Here is a 27,516-nt window from a genome sequence, read left to right as displayed (position 1 = left end):
TGGTACTAAATGTTTGTTTAATAAATGACAAGTATGTTGGAGACAGGGAAAAAAAAACCCTACTACTAATGGTGTACTTAATGGCATAAGACTGACTACTTTCCCCTTAAAACCCAGAATGAGACACATATCTACTCTCACTACTGCTCTTTTACATTGTACTGAAGATTCTAGTCAATGCATAAAAGCAAGAAGAAATAAAAAGCATCTGGATTGGAAAGAAATAAACCTGTCTTTATTTGCAGAAACGTGATTATCTAGTAGAAAACCCAATGGAATCTATAAAAAAGGTAATAAAATTGTTATTTTAGCATGATTGGAGGATACAAGATCAATGTACGAAAATCAACTGTACTTTCTCTGGCACTTCAGTGGTTAAGACTTGGTGCTCCCATTGCAGGGGAACTAAGATCCCACATGCTGCATAACACAGCCAAAAAAAAGAATGTGGAGAACTGATTTTCAAAAATTATTTATTTGGCTGCACTGGGCCTTAGTTGTGGCATGTGGATCAAACCCAGGACCCCTGCATTGGGAGTGTGGAGTATCAGCCACTGGACCACCAGTGAAGTCCTGGATAACCAATTTCTTTTAAAAGGCACAAAGCCATGCAGTGGAGGAAGGATGGTCTTTTTAACAAATGGTGCTAGAACAGTTGGATATTCACAACCAAAGGAAGCAGCCTGGATTCATACCTCCTACTATATACAATGTGTTAGTTGCTCAGTTGTGTCTGACTCCTTGCGACCCCATGGAGTGGAGATCACCAGGCTCCTCTGTCCATAGGGATTCTCCAGGCAAGAATATTGGATTGGGTGGCCATTCCCTTCTCCGGGGATCTTCCTGACTCAGGGATAAAACCTGGGTCTCTTGTACTGCAAAAAGTAATTCAAAAAGGATTAAATACCTAAATATATTACCTGAAACTATAAAACTTCTAGAAAACCTTTGTGATCTTGGATTAGGCGAAGATTTCTTAGATAAGACATCAAAAGGACAATCCACAAAGAACAAATTGATAAATTTGACTACATCAACATTGAGCATTTCTGCTTTTCAAAAGCCAATGCTAACTTTCTGCCTCACCAGCCATTGCAGAGCGGTGGCTGTGGCTCTGCTCTTCCCCATGGCCATGGGCCTTAACAAGGGCCACAAGATGACCAAGAACATGAGCAAACTGAGGCACAGCCACCTCCTCGGGCGCCTCACCAAGCACACCAAGTTCATGCGGGACATGATCCGGGAGGTGTGCAGCTTCACCCCTTATGAGCGGCAGGCCATGGAGCTGCTCAAGGTCTTCAAGGACAAGCGGGCCCGCAAGTTCATCAAGAAAAGGGTGAGGACATACATCCGTGCCAAGAGGAAGAGAGAGGAGCTGAGCAATGTCCTGGCCACCATGAGGAAAGTGGCAGCCAAGAACAACTGAGCCCTTCCCCTCTGTCCACAATAAACCTTTTCAGAAAAAAAAAAAAGACATTGTTAAGAGAAAAAACAGACAAGCCACAGACTGCCAAGAAAAATGCTTGCAAAGCATATATCTGATGAAGTGTCTGTATCCAGAAGATATAAGAACTACTTTTTGAAAGGTCTATTAATAGGATATGGCAAAAGGGGTGGTGTATCTCTAATCTTTATAAAGATTCTTAAAGCTAGAAAAAATGGAATAGATGAATAATTTGCAAAGAAGAAATAGAGACACAGATGTAGAGAACAAATGATGTTTGGATAACAAGGGGGAAAGAGGGTGGGACAAACTGGAAGCTTGGGATTGACATATTTACACTACTATGAGTAAAATAAATAATTGATATTTACAATACTGTGTGTAAAATAGATAACTAATGCAAACCTACTGTACAGCATAGGGAACTCTACTCAATACTCTGTGGTGACCAAAATGGAAGGAAATTTTAAAAAAAAGGGGGTGGGATATATGTATATGTACAACTGATTCACTTTGCTGTACATCAAACTAAAACACTGTAAAGCAACTATATGCCAATAAAAAAAAAATTTAAAGCAACCTGGGTCTCCTGCATTGGCAGGTGGATTCTTATATCACTAGCACCACTTCATATCTTTGCTCAAATGCCACCTTCATAATAAAACCTTCCCTGATCATCCTATGAATACTGCCCACTCTGGATCCCCTTTACCCTGCTGTACTTTCTCCCTGCACCCCTTTCCATGGCTGTTCACACCTTTAACATACTGGATAATTCTCATGCTTATTGCCTCTCAGCCCCACTGGAATGTCAGCTCCGCAAGGGCAAGGATCTGTCTTGTTTTGCTCATGATCTTCAGTAACTAGTATCAAGCCTGGCACAGAATAGGGACTTGATGTTTGTTGAATGAATGATGTACCTTTTATGTATCCCTAGCATGCAGAACAGTACCTGGTATACAGTAGGGGTTCAATCAGTTCAGTTCAGTCACTCAGTCATGTCCGACTCTTTGCGACCCCATGAATCGCAGCACGCCAGGCCTCCCTGTCCATCACCAACTCCCGGAGTCCACCCAAACCCATGTCCATCGAGTCGGTGATGCCATCCAACCATCTCATCCTCTGTTTTCCCCTTCTCCTCCTGCCCTCAATCTTTCCCAGCATCAATGTCTTTTCAAATGAGCCAGCTCTTCGCATCAGATGGCCAAAGTATTGGAGTTTCAGCTTCAACATCAGTCCCTCCAATGAACACCCAGGACTGATCTCCTTTAGGATGGACTGGTTGGATCTCCATGCAGTCCAAGGGACTCTCAAGAGTCTTCTCCAAAACCACAGTTCAAAAGCATCAATTCTTCGGCACTCAGCTTTCTTCACAGTCCAATTCTCACATCCATACATGACCACTGGAAAACCATAGCCTTGACTAGACGGACCTTTGTTGGCAAAGTAATGTCTCTGCTTTTTAATATGCTGTCTAGGTTGGTCATAACTTATAGATGCCCACTGAATGAACTGGAGCAATAACAATAGCAATTGGAGCAATAGGAAGTAGCAATACCAACTACTTCCTTGGTAAGGAAGTAGTTTTTCAAGTCGTTACTTACTCTCTCTGCTGGATGCAACAAACATGAAAGTTAAGAGGCTCCATTGTGGGAGTAGAGGCTGAGGAGCTGAGGAAGCCATGTCAGAAAAGAGGAGCCTACCTGTATATATCTGCCCCCAAGCTCAGCCCCAGGCAGCAGTCCCAGTCACCCAAATAACTGACTTCTCTCAGAAAGGCAGAGAAGCTTCTTCCAGAGTCTGTCACAAAGGCTGGCTCAGTGTCTGGACAGCTTCCTAACAGGGTAGCACCCTGCAAGGAAAACTCTGGAGATTTGGCAAAAGAGGCAGATGCTTTTTCACCCACATCTTGCTCAGACCCTGTGATGGGGAAAAAGCCAGTCTGGATAAATTGTACAGGTCATGGTCCCCTGCTTGTGAGTGGTCTGTGGAGTATTCATGAGCTCATGGAAGCTGTTGCTGCAGTAACCGCTGCCAAGGAGGCAACACTGGCAGCACGTGCAGCAGCTGAGAACACCATGTAGACTCCGAAGGTGTTTGTGCAGTGAACAAGGGGCAGGTTGGGAGGGCTTCCTCGTACTGTCTGTGCTTCCTGGAATGTAAGGAGGCCTGTCCTCATACTGAGGGATCAGGAGGGATCCTCTTGGAGAAGCATGAAAAGCCCCAATGATCTGCCCAGCGGCACCAGGCCATCTGCCAGGGGCTAGGCCTTCTGAACACAGGGTTGTATTCAAGAACTTCAGGCCCCATTTCCAAAGGTGGGCTCAGGAGAAACATTAACTCCAGGAAACTGGATCTGATAAAAGATCTATTTTAAGGGTCAAGGAGCACAGAGGAGATGGAGGAATTGTCTGAAACTGCCAGGTCATGTATCATTACAGGGCAGACACGGCACCAGGGCCATTCCCTGGGGAGCTTTATGTTCTCCAGGGCATTACCAAGACAGATTTACTATGATTTGGAGAAAAGAGGAGGCCTTCTTGACTGGGTGAAGCATTTAACAACATAGGAAACTGATTTCTGGATGGGGGCTTCCCTAGTGGCTCAGATGGCAGAATTCGCCTGTAATCCCTGGGTTGGGAGGATCCCCTGGAGGAGGACATGGCAACCCACTTCAGTATTCTTGCCTGGAGAATCCCCATGGACAGAGGAGCCTGGTGGGCTAGTCCATGGGGTGGCAGAGTCAGTCACAACTGAGCGACTAAGCACAGAACTCCCAACCCTTTCCAAGATTAAAAATACAAGTCAGCCTGTAATTCCAGGGCAGTGTGTACAATCACAGTGATGATGCAAGAACTGGAGGGGTTGAGGGTGGGGTTATTCTCTGGTATCTGCCTTAATAACCCTGTTTGGCTAATCTTGAAAACAGATGAGTTCTGGAATTAATTAGTGATGATTGAAAAAAAATTAAGCCAGTCTGTGCAAGTGTCCCTCATACTGGGGTGACAATACTAGAAGGTTTTCTAATCCCTTGGTTTACTGGGCCCATGGCCAACTCATTGTCTTTCTATACCTGCTCGTTTTGGCTCAGAACAATAATCTGCTTCTGCTTGGTGTAGACAGCAGCTTACCTGTATTATTCTTCTTGAGGGGAAAGTATTCAAATTCTCCATAGCAGTGCCCTGTTCTGAAGCATCAGGAGTTTATACCAGAAGCCTAGATCTAATGCAAATACCACTAATTATATCAATGATTTAATGACTGAGGATGATTTACAAACAGTTGTGCCTAAACTCTGACTTCCCTTGTGGATTTTTTTTCTTCCCTGTTGATTTTCTATCTTAGGACATTAAACAGGGAAAAGGATTCTCTGGAATCCTTTAGTAGGAAAAAGATAACCTTTTGAGAATCTAGTTACTCAGAGAAACCAGAGAAATTCTACCCAAGATAGACAAAACTTTTTTACCTTCAAAGTTTTGGGACTAAAACAGGGGCCCCGAGATTAACTAGCTCCTCTGGAAAGTAGTGCTAACACGTGCCATTGGTGGGGAGAAGCCTCCCTTCAGCCTGAATCCTGTCATAGGCTTAAGATACCCTGTGGGCATCTTCTGTGGATCACAAGTAAAAGCAGAGCCTGCAAGATTCTTCCTTAGGATGTTCTCCAGAGATGCAGCATACCCAAATCCCTAGTCTCTGCTCAGGGACAGGGTTCATAGCTTTGGGATTCTGACAGTGTGCTCAGGAGCAAATGGATCCTTCCACTTGGCTGGCAGCCCAAGCTTGGAGGTGGGGCTGAAAACAGGAATGGTTCCCATCTCCACTCACAGCTTAGCACACCATTTATGATCTCTTTGTTTCACCAACGATTTGAACTTTTTATTATATACTAACTTCTGATAAACTGGGTTTGTTTCTAGCCTCCCTTCTGACCCATCCTGTCCCAGGGCTGCACTGCCAAGTGGAGGGCAAACCATGACCCCCTCCCCCCACCTTCACAAAGGCGGGCTTTTCACATTGTACAGAACTGGAAACAGCCCGGGGGATGGGAGTATATCCACAGGTCAGTCTTCCTCCACGTCCCAGAGGCCCACAAACTGGCAGACGGCATCATAGTGCAGCTCCACCACCCTGTCTTCTCTCTGCAGCTGTACCAGAGCCCGGCTCCGTGCTCTGTCCCGGTCCAGCAGACGGCCCACCTATAGCAGGGGTGGGTCGAGTCAGCAAGGCCAAGCCAGACCAGAGACGTTCCCGTGGGCCCCTGCCCCCGTTTCCTAGGTCTGCAACTCACCCTTCCAGCCCATTGCCCCAGCACCACCATCACCTGGTCGCCTGGGACCTTGGGGACCAGGGTCTCCAACATGTCTTCCCTCAGGCCTGTGGACAAGGAAAGGGGAGTGAAACCTGCAGCAAATGCCAGCCCAGCCAGGGTCCTGTCAGAAGGGCCTCTCCTGTATTCCCTGGAGCCACTCTATACCTGTTGACAGATGGTGGTCCCCCATATTCATTTCCCAAAGGAGGAAACCTAAGGAGCCATTCCTGGCAATAGTTGTAATAAAGGGACCATTTATGTACAACAATGATGAGTGGGGGGTGATAACAGACACCATTTATTGTGGGCACATCGTATGCCCTGCCCTGCATGGGGAGCTTACACACATCCCTGCAAGGCACCAGTCCCAAGAAGGAGAAATAGGTTATCTTCATGATAATTTTTCAGAAGAGGCAAGTGGGGCTCAGATATTCACCATCACAGAAGTGTCTAATGATATGTCAGAGGGTGTTGGGCCTTACAAAAAAACCCAATTCTGCCCAAACTCCCAGCCTCTGCCTGGGTCAGGCTCTTGACCCAAGATAGTCTTCTCATCTGCCTCCAGGATGATGAAGACCCAGCAACCATCCCTCAGACTCACCTTCCAAGACCTGGCCTTCATCTGTCCGACACACACAGGTGTCTGGGCTCAGGACGTCTTCAATTGTCATCTGGGGAAAGGGTCAGCAGATATGAGAATGTTAGCTAAGGGGACCCATTCCCGGGGGGAAGAAGCAGACCCAGGTGTAGGGTTCCCACCTTGGTGTTGTAATACTGGCCGCCCTTGTGCAGCTTGTCCACAAACCGCACTCGCAGATCCCTGTGCAGCCAGTGCTGACTCCGGGGGGCTGCCTTCTCATTCTTGGCTGCAGGCCCATCCTGTCTGCGGAGAGGGGTCAACACCAGGCATAGCTCTTTATGGGGGGCATGTTCCAGTCACCCCACCTTTGCCGATGTTTTGAAACCCACCCATAATGCCATTCCTAGTTCCTTCTAGGCACCTGCCTTGCCCTGGAAGCCTTCTCTGCTGGAGCCTCCCCACAGTTCTGCCCCTACCCCTACACCTGAGATGCTCAGTGTCCCACCGGTCTGGATGGTGTTTCCGCTTCCTCTCTGAGTCCTCCCAGCATATGTGGCTGTCCTGATCCTGGAGGGTCTTCCGTGATGAGGTTGTTCTGTGCTGTTCCCCAGGGGAAGTTCTGCTCACCTGACCTGTTCAATAGGGTGTGAAGGGAACCCAGAAACAGCCTTGGTATCTCACTCGCTTCCCTTCCAGGCCACACCTCAGCCTCAGGCCACCTCTCATCCGCCAGAGTACCCCGGCTCACCATCCAGCCTTTGCCTTAGCTATTAGAACACTGCCTGCCTCCTCTCAGCTGTCTAACCCACCTCCCATGTGCCAAAATGGCCCATCCATGCCTAGAATGCCTTCCTCCCCATCATGCCCTAGTCCTAGCTGTTCTCCATCCCTAGCAATGGAGCAGTCCACCACCTGAGAGACAAAAACTTTCCAAGGGTAGGAACTGGTTTCCATTCCTGTTGCTTCCTCCCTAGAAAGAGGCTAAAGACCCAGGGTTACTAGAGAAACTTCTCTTCAGTCAAACTGCATAAACCACTATGTTCACTCTCACCTCTTAATTCTGATCAGAAGTCACCCTTGCCATGCAGACCAATGTCCCATCCCTCTACAGATCTAACTCTCACCCCCAGGAACACTGCTCCAACTCCCCCAGATGAGTAACAGGCTCACTTACTCAGATTCAAGTTCTTGTCAAACTCCTTCTGGGAGACAGGCCGCAGGCAATACTCACTAACAGTCACCATGCGGCTCCCCACAGCCAGACGGACCATGGCTCGAACATTGTCAGGATCAAGGCCTTCCACCTAAAGTGTGTGTGGGGGGGGGTAGGGCGGGGGGGAAATAAGGCAGGGGTTGAGTGGACTTGACCCATGTTCCTAGGACCAAGTTGTCCACCCTTATCTCTAATAAGCGTCTTATCTCTAATATGCGTCTCTCCCAGCAGACTGAGGCTTGGATACATTTTAAGTATCTAATCCTCAGGGACTTGTGGCAAAAGGCATTCTCTCCCTTTTAGTTGAAAACTGAGGCTCAGAAAGGCCTGGCAAGTAGTCCTTAGTTACGGAATGAGATGTGGGTCTGGCAGCCCTAAAAGACAAGGACTTCCAGCCTTTATACTCCACACCCAATTCTGCCTCCTTCTGACCCTCACGTCAATCTTCCCTGCTGCCTGTTTTTTGGCTCCAGGCACATCAAGGTTCCTTACCTTCCCATAGAGGCCTCGGTGGGGGCCAGAAAGAACCACCACAGCTCCTCCAGGCACCAGTCCTTTAGGCTTGTCTTCCTTATCCTTCTCTTGCTCCTCATCTGGCCTCGGCAGGCGGCAGGGGCTGGTAGGGGCCAGGGCCTGGACCTCGGTCAGGTTGGCGCCCAGTCCTAACCCCTTGGGCCTCAGTGAATTGACACAGGGCTTCACTACTCTGCAGGGAGCACAGAATATGGACTTGTTGGGGGGATGCATCAGTCTTCAATGTCTTGTTCCCCACCACTATCCCCAACCACTACTAAACTCCCATCCTATCAACATGTTCAAGAACATCCTTCCCAATCTCATATTAGGACTATTTATGACCTACAGAAATGGCAATTTCATTTGGTTCAACCGAATAACATGCTGAGTATACCATCTATGACATGGTATCTAGAGTGGATTCTGAGACAGGTCCCAATAGCCAAATATACCAATATTTCTACATGGGAAACTATTCACACCAAACAAGATAAATAGACTGTAAAATGCTCACTGTCAATTCACGTCATATTTGGCTGCCAAGTATTTCATGAAAAAAAAAGTCTTGTTTTCAGAATTCTTTGGAATGGTAGAGAAGGGATTACAGGTCTGTATGATCATGACAATATCAAGGGTTTAGCCTATGCTTATCTGTGGCCAAGGGCTACTATAAGGGCTTTATGTGTACCATTTCACTTAACTTTGAAAACAGTGAGGTCAGTACTGTTATTATCTGCATTTTTCAGATGAGTTAGCTGATGCCCAGGGAGGCAATGTTTACATAAATAGGATCTCTTAATGGAGTTTCAAAGGGCAAACAGGAGGTTATAACAGCAGTGGAAGGGACTATTGAAATACTTAGGGTGGTAACGTGCCCTCTCCCTGCCTTGATGGTTCTGGGTGGGCGGTAATCATGGGGGGGGGGGTCTGTTCCCTGGCCCATCAGTTGTCCCCTGGTCGGTCTGCTGTCCCCTGTCCCTACCCGAGAAACTCACTGACTGAAGGTCCGGCCGATGCCCTCGCCAGGTTTCCAGCCCATGCCCCGCAGCATGGCCAGCCCGTAGGCCTCTACAGGGACTGCCTCGTAATCAGCCTCCTCCGGCACCTATGGGTTTAGGCAGAGGAAGGACGGTCAGGCTTGGCTTACCATGGGCCCACTGAAGTGTACTTGCTATCACCCACTGAGTGACACTTGAGGCTTCTTTTCCAGTGAGCTCAAGGGTGAGTTTTTCTTTCCTCTCATCATCCCTCACTTTATTCCTCCATGTTCAGTCCTTGGACAAATATTTATAAAGCATCTATTCTGTGCCAGCTACTGTTCCAGGTGCTGAGGATAAAGCAGTGAACAAAACAGACAGAAACTCCTGCCCTTGTGTGGCTTACATTCTAGTTGTGGAGACAGAATAAATGAAATGCCTAAAACATGATATGTCAGGTAGGGATAAGTCAGATGAAGGAAAATAAAGCAGGTTAAGGGGATGCAGAGGGATGGAGAAGGGAGTGTCACCAAGTTGATATTTGAGTAGAGACCAAAGGAGATGATAGAGGGAACCCTGAAGATACAGGAAGAGTGCTCCAGAGAGGACAGTAAAAGCAAAGGCCCCAAGGCAGGACAAGATCTGTTGTGTGTGAAGAGCATCGTGAAAGCCAATGCGATTGAAACAGATGTGGAGGCAAAGAGGGGTGGTAAGAGATTAATCAGGAGAGCTGGCTAGAAGCCATGATAGGATCGCAGCTGCAACGGGACCAGTGAAAAAGTTACTGCAATAGTCCAAATGAGAAATGCTGGTGGCTCAGACCAGAGGAGTTGTGGAAAAGAGAGATGACGGGATTTTGCTGACAGTATATAGGGTATGAAATGAAGGGATTCAAGGATGACTCTAAGGTTTTTAGGCTGAGTGAGAGGAAGGATGGATGGATCTGTGATGGACTGAGATGTGGAAGGCTCTGAGAGGAGGGAAAATCAGGGAAAGGAGGCCAAAACTGGAACAGGATGGAGAGTGAAGTGAAGGTCTTTTTTAAGATGAAAGAAACCCAGAGGTTGTCTGAAGACTGAGGAGAATGGTTCAGTTGAAAGAATCTCTCCGCTTTGGGGCTGTAGGAGAACTAGAACCCAAATAAGCATTGCCAAAAAATTGTGAAGGAACAGGTGGAAAGTAGGGTCCATGAGTATGAAAGGCAGACTTGGTTACTTCTGTGGACACACCCCTCATCTCTCCTGTTATCAGAATCATCACTCCCTTAATTCTTTATATTCACTCTAGACACATCAAGGTGTCACTGATGGACACATACCATGCTGATTTCCTGTCACTATGCCATTGTCTGGGTGGTTGCTGCCATTAGGAGCACTCAACCTCCTCTTCCTTCTCTCACTAAACCCTATCTATCCTCCTGGCCTCACTCTTACCACTCTGGTCTGGGTCACCATCACCTCTAGCATGGACTGCTGCTCTCCTTGCCTCCACCTTTGCTTACTAGTCTGTTCTGCTCACAGCAGCCAGAGAGAGCCTGTCAAGTCATAAGTATTGTCCCTTCTCTGCTCAGAGCCCTCTCATTGCTCTCATCCCACTCAGAGTAAAAGCCCAAGTCCTCACGATGGCCCACTTGCGACCTCATCTGCTACCCTTCCCTCTCACTCATTCCACTCCAGCTACACTGGTCTCCCTGGTGTTCCTCAAATGCTCCAAGCAGAGTCTACCCTTAGGATCTTTACATTTCCTGTTCCCTTTGCTCCTCACCTCCTTCAGATAATCCCAGAGTCCAAACCTTTTCACACCTCAGTATTTGGATTCATTTGTCAATGCTTCCAAAAAGGACAGAAGGAAGGGAGAGGTGGCAGACCTGTAGTATACACACAGACTTTTCCTGCTGGTGCAGGGAGACAAGCCTGGCAGACAGGAAAATGAGAGACTGGGGAAGCGGGGAGGTGAGGGGCCAGCTCACTGTCTCAGCCTGGGGTTCGCTGTCTGTCCCTTCTCCGTTGGGGATGCATCCTTTCTGGATCATAGGGATAGTGAGTGTGGGGTCAACACCCACATTCTCTCTCTCCTCCAGAGACTTCTTGGATTCTGAAGAAGAATGGTAGGGAGCAATGAGGTCCCACCCTCTCCTTCCATCTTCCTCCCGTTCTTCCTTCACTAGGGCAAGGCAAAGGAGGGATTACCCACCCTCAATGAGCTCCTTCACAGCCTGGGACAGCATCCCATCCATCAAGACCTCAGTATGTATGGATGGCCCAGGGGCCTGGGCTGGTGGCTGCCTTCGATGGCCGTTCTGGATCAAAGGGATGACAAGTTCCTTGGGGGCTTCTGAGGGCTTCACACTGATGTGGACACAGAGGAGTGAAATTGGGAGAGTAGCACAAGCAGTGAGTCCTGAGCCACAACCCTTCACTCAGAAGAAACACAAGAGCCACACTCACCCCCAGCCCCATAGATCACGCCCTCTGTTCTCGTGTTATACCCTAGTGGTGCTTTCTTTGGATTCTCTCCCCCACCACAAACTTTTTTTTTTTTTTTGGCTGCACCCGGTGACTTGCGAGATAGTAGTTCCCTGACCAGGGGTCAAACCTGGGCCCCCTGCAATGAAAACACGGAGTCCTAACCACTGGACCACCAGAGAACCCTCTCTCCCCACCTCTTAAATGTCAGTGCCTTCGTGGAATCAGTCCTCAGTTCTGGACCTTCTGTTCATCCCAAGACCCACTTCTGTGGCTTCCACAAGGACCTAGAAATCACCATCTTCAGCCCAGACTCTCCCCCCAGTTCCAGGCTCCATACCAGCCTCCTGGATGGTTGATTCTCTTCTGGAATCACCTCCCTCAAACTGTCCATTCCGAATTAAGCTGATGATAGCCTCCCCCCAACCTGAATCTGGCGCTCAATTCCGGTCCCCATATCGAAGAAGCCTCACCGCTTCACCTGGGCCACTAGGAGCCCTGTCATTCTCATTCCTTTTCTTCTTTCAGAACACAAACACACGCTCCGCAGGGCCCCCCGACTCCTAAACACATCCTCTCTCAGGAATACATCCTCTCCTCTCAACCCCTCTGGCCAACAGATCCAATTTCCCCACCTCTCTTACTGACTCCCGACTTTTCTCCTTCACAGATTTTCTCCGGCTGTCCTTCAGACTTCCCAGGCCACTGTCACCAAGACATGAACTGATTCCACCCTCCCGCAGGCACCCACCGCACCGGTTTCCAAGGGATGAAAGTCCCAGCACTTCACCTCTGCAGCTCCCTGCCTTCCACGGTCTTCAAGAAATCCTTCTCCTCCGGAGCCGTGTCTCCCGCTAGCCATCTTCGGGCGGACGTGCGATTGAAGCTGAAGGAAATCGGGGCAGTGGAGGATCCCGTCGGCCGCAAAACACCATCTTCGGCGTCCGCCATCTTGCCCCTCTTCCCAGGCCGTCGTGCTGCTCTCTGGGAAGCTTAGTTTACGCTCACTTTGCCGGGGCCTTGAGCACGACCGGTAGAACTACCCTTCCCATGAAGCATTGCGGCACTGGCCGGCGAAGGCGGATAGAGACCGTAGGAAGTAACTGCCGTTCTTTTTACTTCACAGGAGCGCGTGACGCCAAGCATAGAGGGAAATGTAGTTCTTAGGGAAGCTGTATGCGTGCTAAGTCGCTTCAGTCGTGTCCGATTCTGCGACCCTATGGACCATAGCCCATAGGCCAGATTCCTCTGTCCGTGGGATTCTCCAGGCAAGAATACTGGCATGAGTTGCCATTCCCTCCTCCAAGGGATCTTCCTGGCCCAGGGATGGAACCCACGTCTCTTACATCTCCTGCGTTGGCAGGTGGGTTCTTGGGGAAGGTAGGCGTGATAGAAGATGGGTTCGTTCTTGCTAAGTATTCATTCCTATGTGTGGGCATTATTAATCGCCTGCTTTGCCCTACTGGTGTGGGAAAGTAGGGAAAGTAAATAATTAAGAAAAAAATCTGTGAGTGCCAATTGTGTACAATAATAAATAATAGACATGTAAGTGGTGCCTTCAAGATGATAGATGTAATAGTGGACAAACTCTAGATTCAAATACAGATGACCTTTGGATTACATGGGTTTGAACTGTGAGGGTCCATTTATACGTGGATCTTTCACTAAATAACCTACTACATTACTACATGATGTGAGGTCGGTTGGATGCAAGGTTGGTTGAATCTGAAGATGCAGAATCTGGAAGATTTTAGACTGCCCTGCATTGTTGCCCCTAATCACTACATCGTTCAAAGGCCAGTGGTATTAATAAAATAGTCTGGCTTCCTCTCTTGAGACTCCAAGTCTAGTGGGAAACAATGACACTCAAAACGGATAAAAAAAATGTTCCTAACAACTTTAAATGTTGTGAGAGCCACCTCCTAAGGCCTCAGAAGATTAATGAGACAGTCCTCTGAGTAGGACCTTAGAGTTTGTAAAGTAGAAGACCGATACTTAAATAGTCATAAGAAAGAAAACTACAAATCTAAAAATTCATCCCAAGGAAACCATCTAAGATGTTAAAAAGTATTTTATATCTTATTTATTGTAGCAAAGCTTGAAGACCACTAAAATGAACAACAAAAGGGGGTGGGCTAAATGAATTAGAGCACATGGTTTGGATGGAACCAATACAGAGCTTTTAAATGTGAAGCTATAATTAAATGAAATGAGGACATAGTCACAGTGTTTGGAAAGTAAATAATGATTTAGTGGGTTATAGGAAGCTCTTGAAAACAGGTAGCCCAATATTCAATAAATTTTTTGGCTATGCTTTCAGGCTTATAAGCCCTAGGCATCCTGGGATGGGCCCTGAAATCTCAAGAGAGAAGCCATTGTGGTTTTCAAAATATACAACAACAACAAAAAAATCTTTTTTTAAGTTGTGGTATATGGGATCCAGTCCTCTGATCAGGGATGGAACCCAGGCCCTCTGCATTGGGAGCAAGGAGTCTTAGCCATTGGACCCCCAGGGAAGTCCCAACAACATTCTATTTTATTATTAATGATGTGAACATTGCCTGGGAGGCTAACTGTCCATGGCTGAAGTGATACCCACTTCCTGAAGCAGCCACCTGAGATAGTGTGCACAATACAGGCTTACACAGGCTAGGGCCAGAGGTCCCTGAGAATCTTACCGTCTCAGTTGGTTCACGCTTGATTTGTGACTAACTCTTGACATGTACCACAGAGATCATGCCAAGCTACCCTAGTCTTCATGGTGAAAATATAGTGGGAGAAAAGACACTTTTTTTCTGTTTTTCCTTTATTCTGAAAACAAAATCAGGAATTTTTTTCTATTTGCAAGCATTAAGAAAAGTACTTGCTTACCATGCAGTGTAAGAAGACTATAGGAAAGTTTTGCACATTCAACCATTTATTCTTTTGTTCATTGAATAACATGAATTGAGCACCTACCCTATTATATACTCTTCCCTCCAGGTACTCATATGGGATAATGGGACAATCCATGGTTCCAAGCGTGGTTATGACTGCAGACATAAAGGACTGTAGGAAGGGGTGGCTGAGAAGACAGAGGGGATAGGTTTACATGATACCACTTCTAAGATGGGATGAAGATTCAGAAAGCATTCTGAAAGATGGCAGGAAATGAAGCTGGAGTGATGGGCTGGAGTTTGGCCACCTCACTACAACTGACTCAGATCCTCAAAGACTTTCTGCTGCATGTGATAAGGGTGCCACGTGAAGGTTATGTGGCATGACAAAATTTGTGTTTTAGAAAAATAATGTATATCAAAGGTATGGAGACAACGTGCTCAATACACAAAGCACTCCTGTAGTTCAGTAACTATAAAAGGAAAGCAATTCCCAACTAAAAAATGGGAGCAGACAGAATTAGATGGTTCACGAAATGAGAAATACAAATAGTCATGAAGCACATGTAAAGATTCTCAACCTCACTAATACTCAAAGCAGAGACTTCCCTGGTGGTCCAGTGGCTAAGACTCTGGGCTCCCAATATGAGGGACCCATGTTCAATCCCTGGTCTTGTAGCTAAAGATCCCACATGCTGCAACTAAGATCCGGCACAGCCAAATAAATAAATAAACACTCAAAGCAATGCAAACAAATAAATAATAAAGTGCTGTTCTTCTCTTAACTCACTGGTAAAATAAAAAAGACAAACACTTCTACTGTGGGTTCTCTATGCCAGTTGCCCATCTAAGCACTCACTTAGTCTCCCAAGGATTCTGTGAGGTAGGAACTAGTTTAAAAATCCATTTTACAGGTAAGAGAACTGCAGCCCAGAGAGGCTGAGTTGGCCAAGATCACAAAATAGTAAGTACTATGGATGAATCCTAGAGCTACTAAAGATAGAAGAAAACAGGCACATTCATACACTGTTAATAAGGGCACAAATTGATTCAACATTTATCCAGGGCAGTATAATAATATACATGCCTTCCCTGACTCAGTGACTACATTTCTAAGAATAGATCTGAAGGAAAGAATGGAAAATTGGAGCAGGATATTCTGTATGCTAATGAGTGAATCTACATTATACCCTGACTAAAATGGTTTAAAAATTCTTCATGGTTTGACAAGGAATAATAGTTACAGTATTGTGTTAAATGGAAAAAGCAATTTGAGGAGTATGTAGGAATTTCTAGAAAATTAATAATGTTATTTAACCTAGTGAGAGTTACACAGGTATTGATTTTACAGTTTGTCAAACTGTTTGTGTATGTAGTATGTATGTTCTCTATTAGGTATATTTCACTATTTTTTAAAAATAGAGAATTCAGAATAGTAGTACTAGGAGCTTGGTGGGCCTTATCCTCAACAAAGCAAGCAACACTAGTGAACTTTTTTTTTTTTTACTTCTTTTTATTCTTTTATTTTTTATTAGAAGATAAATGCTTTACAATGTTGTGGTGGTCTCTGCCATACATCAATGCAAATCAGTCATAATTATATATATCTCCCCTCCCTTTTGAGTTTCAGTTACCGGCCCACATTCCACCCCTTTAGGTGGTCACACAGCATCAGGCTGGGCTCCCTGTTATATAGCAGCTTCCCACAAGCTCTCTAATTTACACATGATAGTGTATATAAACCAATGCTACTTTCTCAATTCGTACCACCCTCTCTTCCCTTGCTGTGTCCACAAGTCTGTTCTCTCTGTCTGTGTCTCCATGACTTCTTGGTAAATAGGTTCATCAGTACTATTTTTCTAGATTCCATATAAATGCATTAGTATATGATGCTTGTTTTTGTCTTTCTGACTTACTTCACTCTGTATGACAGACTCTAGGTTTATCCAGCTCACTACAGGTGACTCAAATTCATTTCTTTTTATGGCTGAGTAGTATTCCATTATATGTATGTACTGTATCTTTATCCATTCATCTGTTGATGGACATCTAGGTTGCTTCCATGTTCTGGCTATTGTAAATATGAAAACAGTGGTGCTATGAACATTGGGGTACATGTATTTTTTTGAATTATGGTTTTCTCAGGGTATATGCCCAGTAGTGGGATTGGGCTTTCCTGGTAGCTCAACTGGTAAAGAATCTGCCTGCAATGCAGGAGACCCCAGTTTGATTCCCAGGTTAAGAAGATCCCCTGGAGAAGGGTATGACAACCCACTCCAGTATTCTTGCCTGGAGAATCCCCATGGACAGAGGAGCCTGGTGGGCTACAGTCCATGGGGTCACAAAGAGTCAGACACGACTGAGTGACTAAGCACACGCATGGTAGTGTTATTCCTAGTTCGTTAAGGAATCTCCATACTGTTCTCCATAGTGGCTATATCAATTTACATTCCCGCAAACCGTGCAGTGGGTTTTCCTTTTCCACATCCTGTCCAAGATTTATTGTTTGTAGTTTTTTTTTTTTATGATGGCCATTCTGATTGGTGTGAGGTAATACCTCATTGTAGTTTTGATTTGCATTTCTCTAATAATGAGCTATGTTGAGTTTAACCAACTCCATAAAGTCTTTGGGAATTGCATAAGGGCATATAGGAAATGGAGAAACATTTGTTCAAGAAAATCCAATAAATCACTATGAGAACACCAAGAGTCTGGCACTTTAATTATGACTTGCTCCCTCCCTACATGCTAGCTCAGTGTGATAGAAGCTCTGCTCCAAGATTGTGGACAAGAACATGGGGCTCTCCCCCTGCCAGCTCCTGGTCTAGGACAGTGATTTCTCCTCAGGAGGGGCAGGTAACCAACATGTCTCATCTGCTCAGCCCCATATTACAGAAACTGTATTCTGGGAAGGCATGACTAAGAGGTCTGAGGCTCTCTTCCACCACCCAGACCCTGTTCATAAGGATGAAACTGTACCCCAGTATAGCAGACCAAGAATATTGGGCCCCAATTGCCTACTCCATAGCTTACTGTTAGACTGGAGGTTCCACACTGGGAAAGACAAGCAGATAATACCAAAGGATATAACCTCCCCAGCTCCCTGCTCATAGAAGAGGAGTGTTGGTCACTCTAAGAGAGGTGGGCTTTTGATAGACCCGCAACTCTTGAGGGAGAATATAAAGAACGGAGAGTTTAACAGCTTTCCCTTAGAGGACTGACTTTATTTGAAACAGAAAGTCAAGAAGTTGAAGAACAAGAGCTTTAGAAGCCATTAAGATAGCAACAGGCAAAACAGGGAGAAACGGCTGATGAGTCCTTCTAGGGGCAGAGCAAGCTACAGACTCCTCTCAAGGAAAAAAAAAAAAAGCTATTCTCAAAGACTACACCATGCTTACACCTTAAACACTGTAAACCAACTACACTTAAAAAAAAAAGATTAAAAAGACTACCCAATATTTTAGTTGAATAAGGGGCCTGACTTTAATGGAATAAGATTTTAATTGGCTAATTAGAACAAGTTATGCCCCAGAGTATTGTAAAACTTCAGTGGCAGTTACGTTAGGTATAGTATTGATAGCTTACGGTGAACGCTGTCAGATTCGTGATCTCTAAAGAAAAAGATTTAGATTTGGGACCAGAGACCAGGCTTGACCACTCAGGGCTCTTGTGTGGCAGAAGTTTTGTTACAATGAAAAGGGACAGAGAAAGCTTCTGACATAGACATCAGAAAGGGGTGGAGAGTGCCCCACTTGCTAGTCTTAGCTAGGGAGCTATATACTTTTTAAATTGGCTATTACAATAAATCAAAAGAATATCTCAAGGTTATAAAAATCTTCCTAGACCCACTCCCACAATTTACATTTTAAGATGACAGGATTAGAACTAACAATAGAAAGATCTTACCAGACCCACTATCATAATGTACATTTTAAGATAACAGGGTTAGTCAGAAGGTTTTCAAGAAGGAGAAACTATCCTCAAGCAGGATACATTGTTATCTAATCCTTGAAAGTGAAAGTGAAATCACTCAGTCTTGTCAGACTCTTTGTGACCCCTGGATTGTACAGTCCATGGAATTCTCCAGGCCAGAATACTGGAGTGGGTAGCCTTTCCCTTCTCCAGCGGATCTTCCCAACCCAGGGATCAAACCCAGGTCTCTTGCATTGCAGGTAGATTCTCTACCACATGTTGTTGTAGTAAACAATGAGCCACAAAGGAAGCAGATATAATCCTTAGTACCTTAGTACAGAGTTTAAGCTGAGTTGTTTTGTTGTGTAATCATCAGCTCTGGGCTTAAAGAAAAAAAAAAAAAACATTTTATGTGACTAAGACTCAGGAATGTAGCCTGGTGGTCTACACCCCATGGGGTCACAAAGATTCAGACACAACTGAGCAACTAACACTTGGACCTAACATTCCAGGTTCTTATGCAATATTGATCTTTATAGTATCAACTTTTACCTTCACTACCAGACACATCCACAGCTAAGCATCATTCCCACTTTGGTCCAGCCACTTCATTCTTACTAGAGCTATTAGTAATTGCTCTTCACTCTTCCCCAGTAGCATATTGGACACTTTCTGACCTAGGGGCATTATCTTCTGGTGTCATATCTTTTTCCCTTTTCATACTGTCCATGGGGTTCTCCAGGCAAGAACACTGGAGTGGGTTGCCATTTCCTTCTCCAGTGGACCAGGGTTTGTCAGAACTCCTCCCTATGACCCATCTGTCTTGGGTGGCCCTGCATGGCTCCTAGCTTCACTGAGTTACATAAGCCCCTTCACCATGACAAAGCTGTGATCCATGAAAGGGACTATGTTCATGCCCAAAGCTGAACCCTTTGAAGAAGTTTATAAGGTGGAAACAGATTTAACTAAATTAGTCCAGTCAAGCCACTAAACAGTAAACAAGGAAATTATAACAAAAATGGATAGCTCTATATATAGAGTTGCTACGATATATTATACAAAATGTTTAGTTTTCAACAGAAAATTATGAAACATGCAAAGAAACAAGAAAAGTGGCAGGAACAGCAGGAAACAGAAACTATTAGAGGACTCAAATGTTAGACCTGGCAGATAAACTTCAAAGTGAAACAGGAGGGAAGAGGGCAGGGCACGACCTTTAAAAGAATTACATACCAGTTGAGGATATGACATAAAATGACTAGAACCAACTAGGTCCAAGATGGCAGAAAATTTGACTTCCAGTAGACTTTGAGCCTCATTATATGCTCATTTTAATATATTAGCATGCTAAATGGCACACCTACAGGCACCATGACCGTTCTCAGACCAACCATAAAAAAGCAAAAAGTGGGTTGTGGCCCAAATCCTGGAAATCCTTGCCCCTTCTCCAAAATAGTTGGAATAATCCTCCTAGTCATTTGTCTATGAAATACTCAGCCCATGAAAACTAACCACACCTTATTTCAGGGCCTCTCACCTTCTGAGATGGTCCACACTCTGTCTGTGGAGTGTGTTTCTCCCAAGGCCACTCTTGCCTTTTGAGATGGACTCCATTCTGTCTATGGAATGTATATCTCTAAATACACCCACTTTTTACCTATCACTTTGTCTCTCACTCAGTTCTTTCTGTGATGAGACATAAAGAACCTGAACTCCATTAAGTCCTGAGACCAGGTGTGTGATTTCAATGAGAAGGCAATGGGTTTAAGGCCCAGTCTGGGTCTCAGCTGGGTTTGAGTCCAAATCTGAGATGTGCAGTTTCAAAATCAGCTATTAAATTTGCTGAAAGAAGTAAGAAATCATGTATAAAGATGTAAGGGAAAGTATGAAAACAATATCTCATCAAATAGAGGATATCAGTAAAGAAATAAAGTTACAAGGCTTCCCAGTTGGCTCGGTGGTAAAGATTCCACCCAACAATGCAGGGGACACAGATTTGATCCCTGGTCTGGGAAGATTCCAGATGCCATGGGACAACTAAGCCCATAAGCCACAACTACTGAGCCCTCATGCTACAACTGCTGAAGCCTGTGCACCCTAGAGCCTATGCTCCACAACAAGAGAAGCCAGAGCAATGAGAAGTCCATCTATGGAATGTGTATCTCCCTAAATAAACCTACTTTCCCACTTAGTTCCTGGGGCAGTGCCCCTTGCCTGCACGCCTGTCTCCCTCATAAGAGTCCAACATTAATATGCCTACTTCTTGCCCATTGCTTTGTCTCTTTCTGAATTCCTTCTGTGCTGAGACATAAAGAACCTGAGCTTCAGTAAGTCCTGATGCCAGGTGAGTGATTTTGTTAGGGCAGCACTAACTGAAACTGCCTGCCCTGGCCAGGCACACAGTAACAACTTGCATGAACTATCTTAACAACAGGAGGTCCTGGTAAAGAACAAAGAACTAACACGCTACCAACAACCGAAATAATTCAGGAAAGGAGAGAGGGGGACGCTAGTCCATATATCCTACCAACCTCCCAGAAACTTTCTTGCTGGAATCTATCTTGGCTGAGCAGTGTGCATGCCATGGAAGAGGGACTCTGAGTCAGAGTCATGGTCCAGAGATAACCCCAAAACTAACTAAAACCCGAGACTGAGCCACATAGCAGAGTAGTTCTCCTGGGTTCCCTTACCCTCCTGCTCTCCACCCAGATGCCCTTTCCCAATACAGTCTCTTGCTTTGTCAGCACAGGGGTCTCCTCAGACAGTTCCTTTCTGAGTGAACTGTCTAACAGAGTGTTAGACAAGAGTCCACTCTGAGGCCCTGGAAGGGGTCCCCCTTCCTGCAAAAATCTTAATTAAAAGACAGCGGGTTCAAGCATCAACAAGACAACTCCTTAAAAGACAATATTCTTTCTTGATCTTGTAGCATGACCTACCATGATGATGCTTAGATCTGGATTATGTAAACCATCATACATCACTTGATGTATAGCCCTCTGTCTCAAAAAACATATAACTGTATCTTGACTTCTAAGGGCCAGAACAGTTCTCAGAGCTTTCTGAGATGCTCTTCCCAGGTTATAATCCTCAAATTTGACTTGAATAAAATTTTTCATTTCTTTTTTGAATCAACCAATTAGTTTTTCATCTACAGGACAATAACCAAAATGAAAAAAAAAAAAAAAGCGGAAGGACTAAAAGTAGCTCTTTGGGGCTAGCAGAAGAAAGGAGCAATGAACTAGAAGAGAGTTCAATGCAAATTATGCAATTTGAAGAACAGATTGTGAAAGGAATGAAGAAAAAAATGAATAGAGCATCAGACAAATATGGGACACGACTAGGTGCACCAGCATATGTGTAATGGGGAAGCAGAAGTGGAGATAGAGAGAAGAGCCAAAAAGATTCAAAGAAGTAATAGCTAAAATCTACATGTCCAAGAAGCTTAACCAACTCCAAGCAGGATAAATGCAAAGAAATAGATACCTAGGCACATCATAGTCAAAAATGTTAAAATCCAAAGAGAAAACCTTGAAAGAACAAAGAGAAAAATGACTAATCTACAAGGTAACCCCAAGGTAACTAATATTACAAGCAGTCTTCTTTTTTTGGTTCCATTGGGTCTTCATCGCTGCTCACTGACTTTGTCTAGTTGCAGTGAGCGGGGGCTACTTTTCCTTGCGGTGCACATACTTCTTACTGGGATAGCTTCTTTCATTGTGGTACACAGGCTCTGGACACAGGGGCTTCAGTAGTTGCAGCACTCGGGCTCAGTAGTTGTGGCTCAAGGGCTTTAGTTGCTCCTTGGCATGTGTGTCAGGAAGCATTTAACAGGAGGCTTCCTGTGTGCTGTTCTGGATCTGTCAGGAATCCTCTGTTCCTTATAGGCAAGCCTCTCCCGGGGCTCAGGGATCCAGGCATTTCCTTCGTTAGTTTTTCAATATGGTGATAAGTACCCTCTTCTTCTTATGAACCATAGGGTAAAAGTGATTGTTTACAACTCTCTCTTTAATATGGATCGCCTATGTTTTGTAAGTCTGGAATTTTAATCTTTATCTTTGCTGAGAATAACTACAGTATATATGCCCACACCATGTTGATTAAAACACCTTTGTTCCATCAGAGCTTTGGTCCCATGTCTTTCTTTCTCTCTCTCTCTCTCTCTCTCTCTCTATTTCTGGCTGATTTCCTGGAACACAAAAGCCGGCTGCAACCCAGGAAATATTAGCCTCTCTCCTTTCACTTTCTCATCATCGATTCCAGACCACCAGGTTCTGGTCCATTAAAGGACATCAACACATGTGGAATCTTCCCGGACCAGGGATCAAACCCTTGTCCTCTGCACTGGCAGGCGGATTCTTATCCACTAGGCCACCAGGAAAGTCCCAAGCAGGCTTCTTATCATAAACAGTGGGTCCGGAAAACAGCTAAAATTTTACTCAATCATGAAACTCTGTATACTTTGTACCCATGATCTGTAATAAAACAATGTCTGCTCTTGCTACTTCTATTCAATATTGTACCTGAAATTCTAGTTGGGAAAAGTAGGCAAGAAAAAGAAATAAAAAGCATCCATATTGGAAAATGTTGACAAAAGAAAGGACAAGTAAGTGGTTCAGTGGCAAAGGATTCACTTGCAGTGCAGGAGACTGCAATGCCGAAGATGCGTGTTCGATCCCTGGGTCAGGAAGATTCCCTGGAGAAGGAAATGGCAACCCACTCCAGCATTCTTGCCTGGGAAATCCCATGGACAGAGCAGACTGTGGGCTACAGTCCATGGGATCCCAACAGTCAGACAGGACTTAGTGACTAAACCACAATTTAAACAGTGAATTATTTCTGGGAAGGTCACCTTGAAGGGAAGGGAGGATGTCTTAAGCAGATTACCTCACTAGGGCTGACCAGGAAAAAAAAAAAAAAAAAACCTCACAGACTAATTGGCTTAAAATTCGATTCCTAGGATAGCCTGCAAGTACAATTAGGTTAGATATTAAATATCAGTGGAGCTTAGCACAAGTCACTCCATTTTGCATTGATTGTTTCCTTTTTAACAAATAAAACCATCTCTATTTGCAAATGTCATTACATAGAAAATCCTAAGGAACCAACTGAAAAACAATTAGAACTAATGTTTCACGAGGTTACAGGATAGAAAATCAATATACAAAAATAAATTGTATTTCTATAGACAAGAATGAAATAAATAACTTCATTCACAACAGCCTGAAAATAATAAAAATACTTTGGAACAAATTTAACAAAAGAAGCATAAAAATTGTACTCTAGGAAATGCAAAGCATTGTTGAAAGAAATTAAGGAAGACCTAAATAAATGGAGAGACATCCAATATTGACTCAAAGCTTGTGCTGGATTCTCAGCATGGCCCTGTTCAGTGCTCTCCTGCAGCTCCCATCTTTCTCTTCCACCCTCTCTCACAATCCAATAACCCAAGATTCATGAAGGAAATATTGGCAAGATGGATAGTTCAAGCTTCCCAAAATTACACAAGTTTTTTTTAAAAAATACTTATTTATTTGGCTGTGCAAGGTCTTAGTTACTTAGGATCCAATTCCCCAAGGTAATTGAACCTGGCCCCCTACATTGGGAGCCTTGAACGTTAGCCACTGCACGACCAGGGAAGTGCAATGCAAGACTTTTAAAACCAACTGTACTTGACATGCCAGGAACTCTTCCTAGGAGGCAAGGGCATCTTGGGACAAATCCATGATGTCATTGTCCTTCTGGTATTCTAAGGGCTAAAGAATAAAAGAGACTAGTGTTAGTCCTGCAGTCCTATCTGACTCTTTGCAACCCCATGGACTGTAGCTGGCCAGGCTCCTCGGTCCGGGATTTTCCAGGCAAGAATACTGCAGTGGATAGCCATTCCCTTCTCCAGGGGATCTTCCTGGAATCAAACCCAGGTCTCCCACATTGCTAAAGAAAATCTTTAATGATGGTCCTGTGAAACTGGATAGGGCTCTTCCCTATATAAACATTCTAGCCGCTTCTCTTTGAATTCACATCCGGGTTTCACCATTCTTACTATGTAAGCCGAGACCCTAGTAATCATCCAGGCTCCACCTACCCGAATAACCATCCTGATCCCACCTTCTTAGCTAACAACCCTGGCAACAAATATTCAAGCAATCCTCCAAATTTCCTACATCCCTCAAATAAAACATAGATTTTGCCCCTCATTTTAAACCCTTAGGCCCACCCTACGCCGTGCTTCTCCAGGATTCCAGGTCCTGCTCTCTAATTAGCCGGGTTTTAGTCACTAAGTCTGCCTGGAAAATCCCATGGACGGAGGAGGCTGGTGGGCTGCAGTCTGTGGGGTCGCTAAGAGTCGAACACGACTGAGCGACTTCACTTTCAATTTTCACTTTCATGCATTGGAGAAGGAAATGGCAACCCACTCCATTGTTCTTGCCTGGAGAATCCCAGGGACGGGGGAGCCTGGTGGGCTGCCGTCAATGGGATCGCACAGAGTCGGACACGACTGAAGCGACTTAGCAGCAGCAGCAGTCATTAAATCGTGTCCGATTCATACACTATAGCTACCCCATGCGCTATATAGCCCGCCAGACTTCCTCTGTCCATGGGATTTGGCAAGAATACTAGGTGGGTTGCCATTTCCTACTCTGGGAGATCATCCCACCCAGGAATCAAACCCGGGTCTCCTGAATTGAATTACAGGCAGATTCTTTACCCACTGAGCTACGAGGGAAGACCAGTTAGCCTATAAAACCTCAACCTATTATTCCTGACAGTTCCAGCCACACTCCCAGTGCGTTTATAGACTCCGCCCCCTTGACTAACATTCCAGGCCTGCCCCTCAGCCAGTGCCCGACCCCAACCCTCTCCAGGCACGGCCTCCTCAGAAATACCACTTGAAACTCCGCTGACGAAAATAAATATCAAGCTCCGCACCCACAGCTACTCTTGCAGCGTTCAACTACTCCAATAACCCTCTCTATGTCACCTCCTAGAGGAATATTCTAGGCTAAAACCAGGACCCTCCAATCACAGCCAAGCGCGGGCCTCCATATTCACACTCATTGGTCCCACCAAGAGAAGTGAAGTTGCTCACTCGTGTACGATTCTTTGCGATCCCATGGACTGTAGCCTACCAGGCCCCTCCGACCGTGGAACTTTCCATGAAAGAGTACTGGAGTGGGTTAGCCATTTGCTTCTCCAGGGAATCTTCCTGACCCGGGATCGAACCTGGGCCTCCCGCATTGCAGGTAGACGCTTTACCCTCTGAGGCACCAGGGAAGCCCTCACACCAAGGTGGGTAACTAACAATCCTGGGCCCGCCTCCTCAGAACCACCCTCCACTCCGACCACGCCCCCGGAAGGCCACGCTCCGTCACTGACCCTCTTTGGGGCGCAGGCGCACGGTGGTGCCGGCCCTGCGTACCAGCGCCGCCACGTCGGCCGCAGCTCGGGCCGCCAGGGGGCGAGCTTCCAGCCGCGCCAGGAACTGTCTGGCGCGGGGGCCCTCGGGCTGGGGACCGCCACCGCCTGCGCGAGTGAAAAGAACAGATCAGGGCCCACCCTGAGTCTCAGCGAACCCTCACGGCCCCCTACGATCAAAGACCTAGAATTCCCCTCAAGATCCCCGAGACCACTCCTTTTCAGAGTCCCGAAGGTCACCGACTGTGCCTTTCACCTCCCTGGACCCCCGACTATCACGGGAATGCCCGTGGACCCCCGCCTGCTCCCGCGATATCCCTGGCGAGCTATTTAACTCCAGCACTCCTGGACACCTCCGAACACCCTGTGAATATCTCTGGAGGTTTCTGACGGGCCCCCCCCGACACAACCCCAGATTCCAAACTCTTCCCCCCAATATCCAGAAGGACTGCGATTCTCCCAGATGTCCCAACAGAACACGGTCTGCTCCCTGTGGCCCAGGCACTCCCGATGCCCCTCTAGATGTCCTAGGTAACCCTGCTGGTCCATGTAGCCCCAGATGGCCCCTCCACCTATCCCCAGAGGCTCCAGCCTAACCTCCCACAATCCAACAGACACACACCCCCCCCCCGATTCTAACAGCCCCCCCCCCCCCCCGCCCAGTGCCCAGGTGTCCCCAGTGATCCTGGGCAGAACCCTCCAGCACATCTCCCCGGAGACTCCTGGGAGTCCCGGGGTCTGGTGCGCCGCCCCGCGGCGCAGGTGTGGATGGGGGTGCGGCTCCTCGAGCCCAGCTGGGGTCGCTGGGCCGCTGCCCTCCACCGCCGCCGCCGCCGCCGCCGCCGCCGCGGCTCGGGCGCCAGGGCGGCTTTGTTTACCACCTGTCAGAAGGAGAAGGTGAGGAGCAGACAGGAAGTGTGAGGGCTGGCAGGGACGTGCCCACTACCCTCCCACCCCGAGCCCGGTACCTCCTTTGCTTCCCCTAGGGTCCGTGCCGCCCCCCGGGCGCCGCTCCATGACCTGTACTTGGCCTGGTGGACGCACGGCCGCCCGCAAACGCGTTGGGAGCGCTCGGGAGCGCTCACCTGGTGGCCAGCTCGGGCCTGGACGTGGCTGAAGCCGGCCGGTCCCGTGCTCAGCGCCCCAACCAGCGCGGTGACCTACCTGGCAGCCGCCAAGGAGTCCTGGCCCTGGGAGCCAGCGCGCACTCTTGGCCTCGCCCTGCCTCAGCCGCTGCCTCTCTTTCCCATCACCAAGGGAAAACTCTTTCCACCTCGGGGATGTTGTTATTCCAGTGTCAGAGGGGAAAGTCGAGGCCCAGAGAAGTTAAAGGCCCCACCTGAGCTCTCACAACTAAAAATGGGGTGCAAAACCGGAACCCAAGTTTACCGAGGTGTACTGCAGCCTCCAACAGAGCTTTCCACATCTTACGTGGAAAGTCGCTCAGTCGTGTCTGACTCTTTGTGACCCCATGGACTGTAGCCTGTCAGGCTCCTCTGTCCATGGGTTCTTCAGGCAAGAATACTGGAATGGGTTGCCATGGCCTCCTCCAGGGGATCTTCCCCACCCAGGAATCGAACCCGTGTCTCCTGAGACTCCTACATTGGCAGGCGGATTCTTGACCACTGAGCCACCTGGGAAGTCCCTTCCACATCGTAGACAGTCAGTCAATCTGCACTGAATGTTTCCCTGCTGGGGAACTGGAAGAGTATGGTGGCCTGAGGAGTGGGGGCACCCTGAGAGTCGTTGGGAACCCTGGGAGGTATCAGGGCCCTGAGCATGATAGGGTTGGTGGACCCCCAAAGTAGGGA

At 46.5% G+C, this 27,516-nt stretch overlaps 2 protein-coding genes across 3 annotated transcripts; one reads left to right on the top strand and one right to left on the bottom strand.

The window, feature by feature from the left end:
* Positions 1 to 213: 213 nt before the first annotated feature.
* Positions 214 to 26,826, bottom strand: GPKOW (G-patch domain and KOW motifs). Of its 2 annotated transcripts, XM_060408361.1 has the most exons (13): positions 26,674 to 26,826; positions 25,667 to 25,813; positions 12,295 to 24,045; positions 11,233 to 11,387; positions 11,009 to 11,133; positions 9,058 to 9,167; positions 8,039 to 8,252; positions 7,508 to 7,637; positions 6,839 to 6,965; positions 6,513 to 6,636; positions 6,355 to 6,424; positions 5,733 to 5,818; positions 214 to 5,640 (listed from the first exon to the last, which is right to left on the bottom strand). In XM_060408361.1, the coding sequence occupies exons 3-13, from the start codon at positions 12,453 to 12,455 to the stop codon at positions 5,506 to 5,508; spliced, it is 1,437 nt and encodes a 478-aa protein (XP_060264344.1). In that variant the 5' UTR covers positions 12,456 to 24,045; positions 25,667 to 25,813; positions 26,674 to 26,826; the 3' UTR covers positions 214 to 5,505. The 2 variants fall into 2 exon arrangements, with proteins under 2 accessions (XP_060264344.1, XP_011962112.1); XM_012106722.4 differs by lacking the exons at positions 25,667 to 25,813; positions 26,674 to 26,826 and adding an exon at positions 11,702 to 11,791 and having other exon boundaries at positions 12,295 to 12,490.
* LOC105605472 (large ribosomal subunit protein eL36-like) lies at positions 1,067 to 1,426 on the top strand. Its single transcript, XM_060407982.1, has one exon. It carries the CDS (start codon positions 1,067 to 1,069, stop codon positions 1,424 to 1,426), a length of 360 nt encoding a protein of 119 aa, XP_060263965.1.
* Positions 26,827 to 27,516: the final 690 nt, after the last annotated feature.

This window comes from Ovis aries, chromosome X (genome assembly GCF_016772045.2).
Source record: "Ovis aries strain OAR_USU_Benz2616 breed Rambouillet chromosome X, ARS-UI_Ramb_v3.0, whole genome shotgun sequence".
NCBI classification, from domain to species: Eukaryota; Metazoa; Chordata; class Mammalia; order Artiodactyla; family Bovidae; genus Ovis; species Ovis aries.
This window is presented reverse-complemented; position numbering and strand designations above follow the sequence as displayed.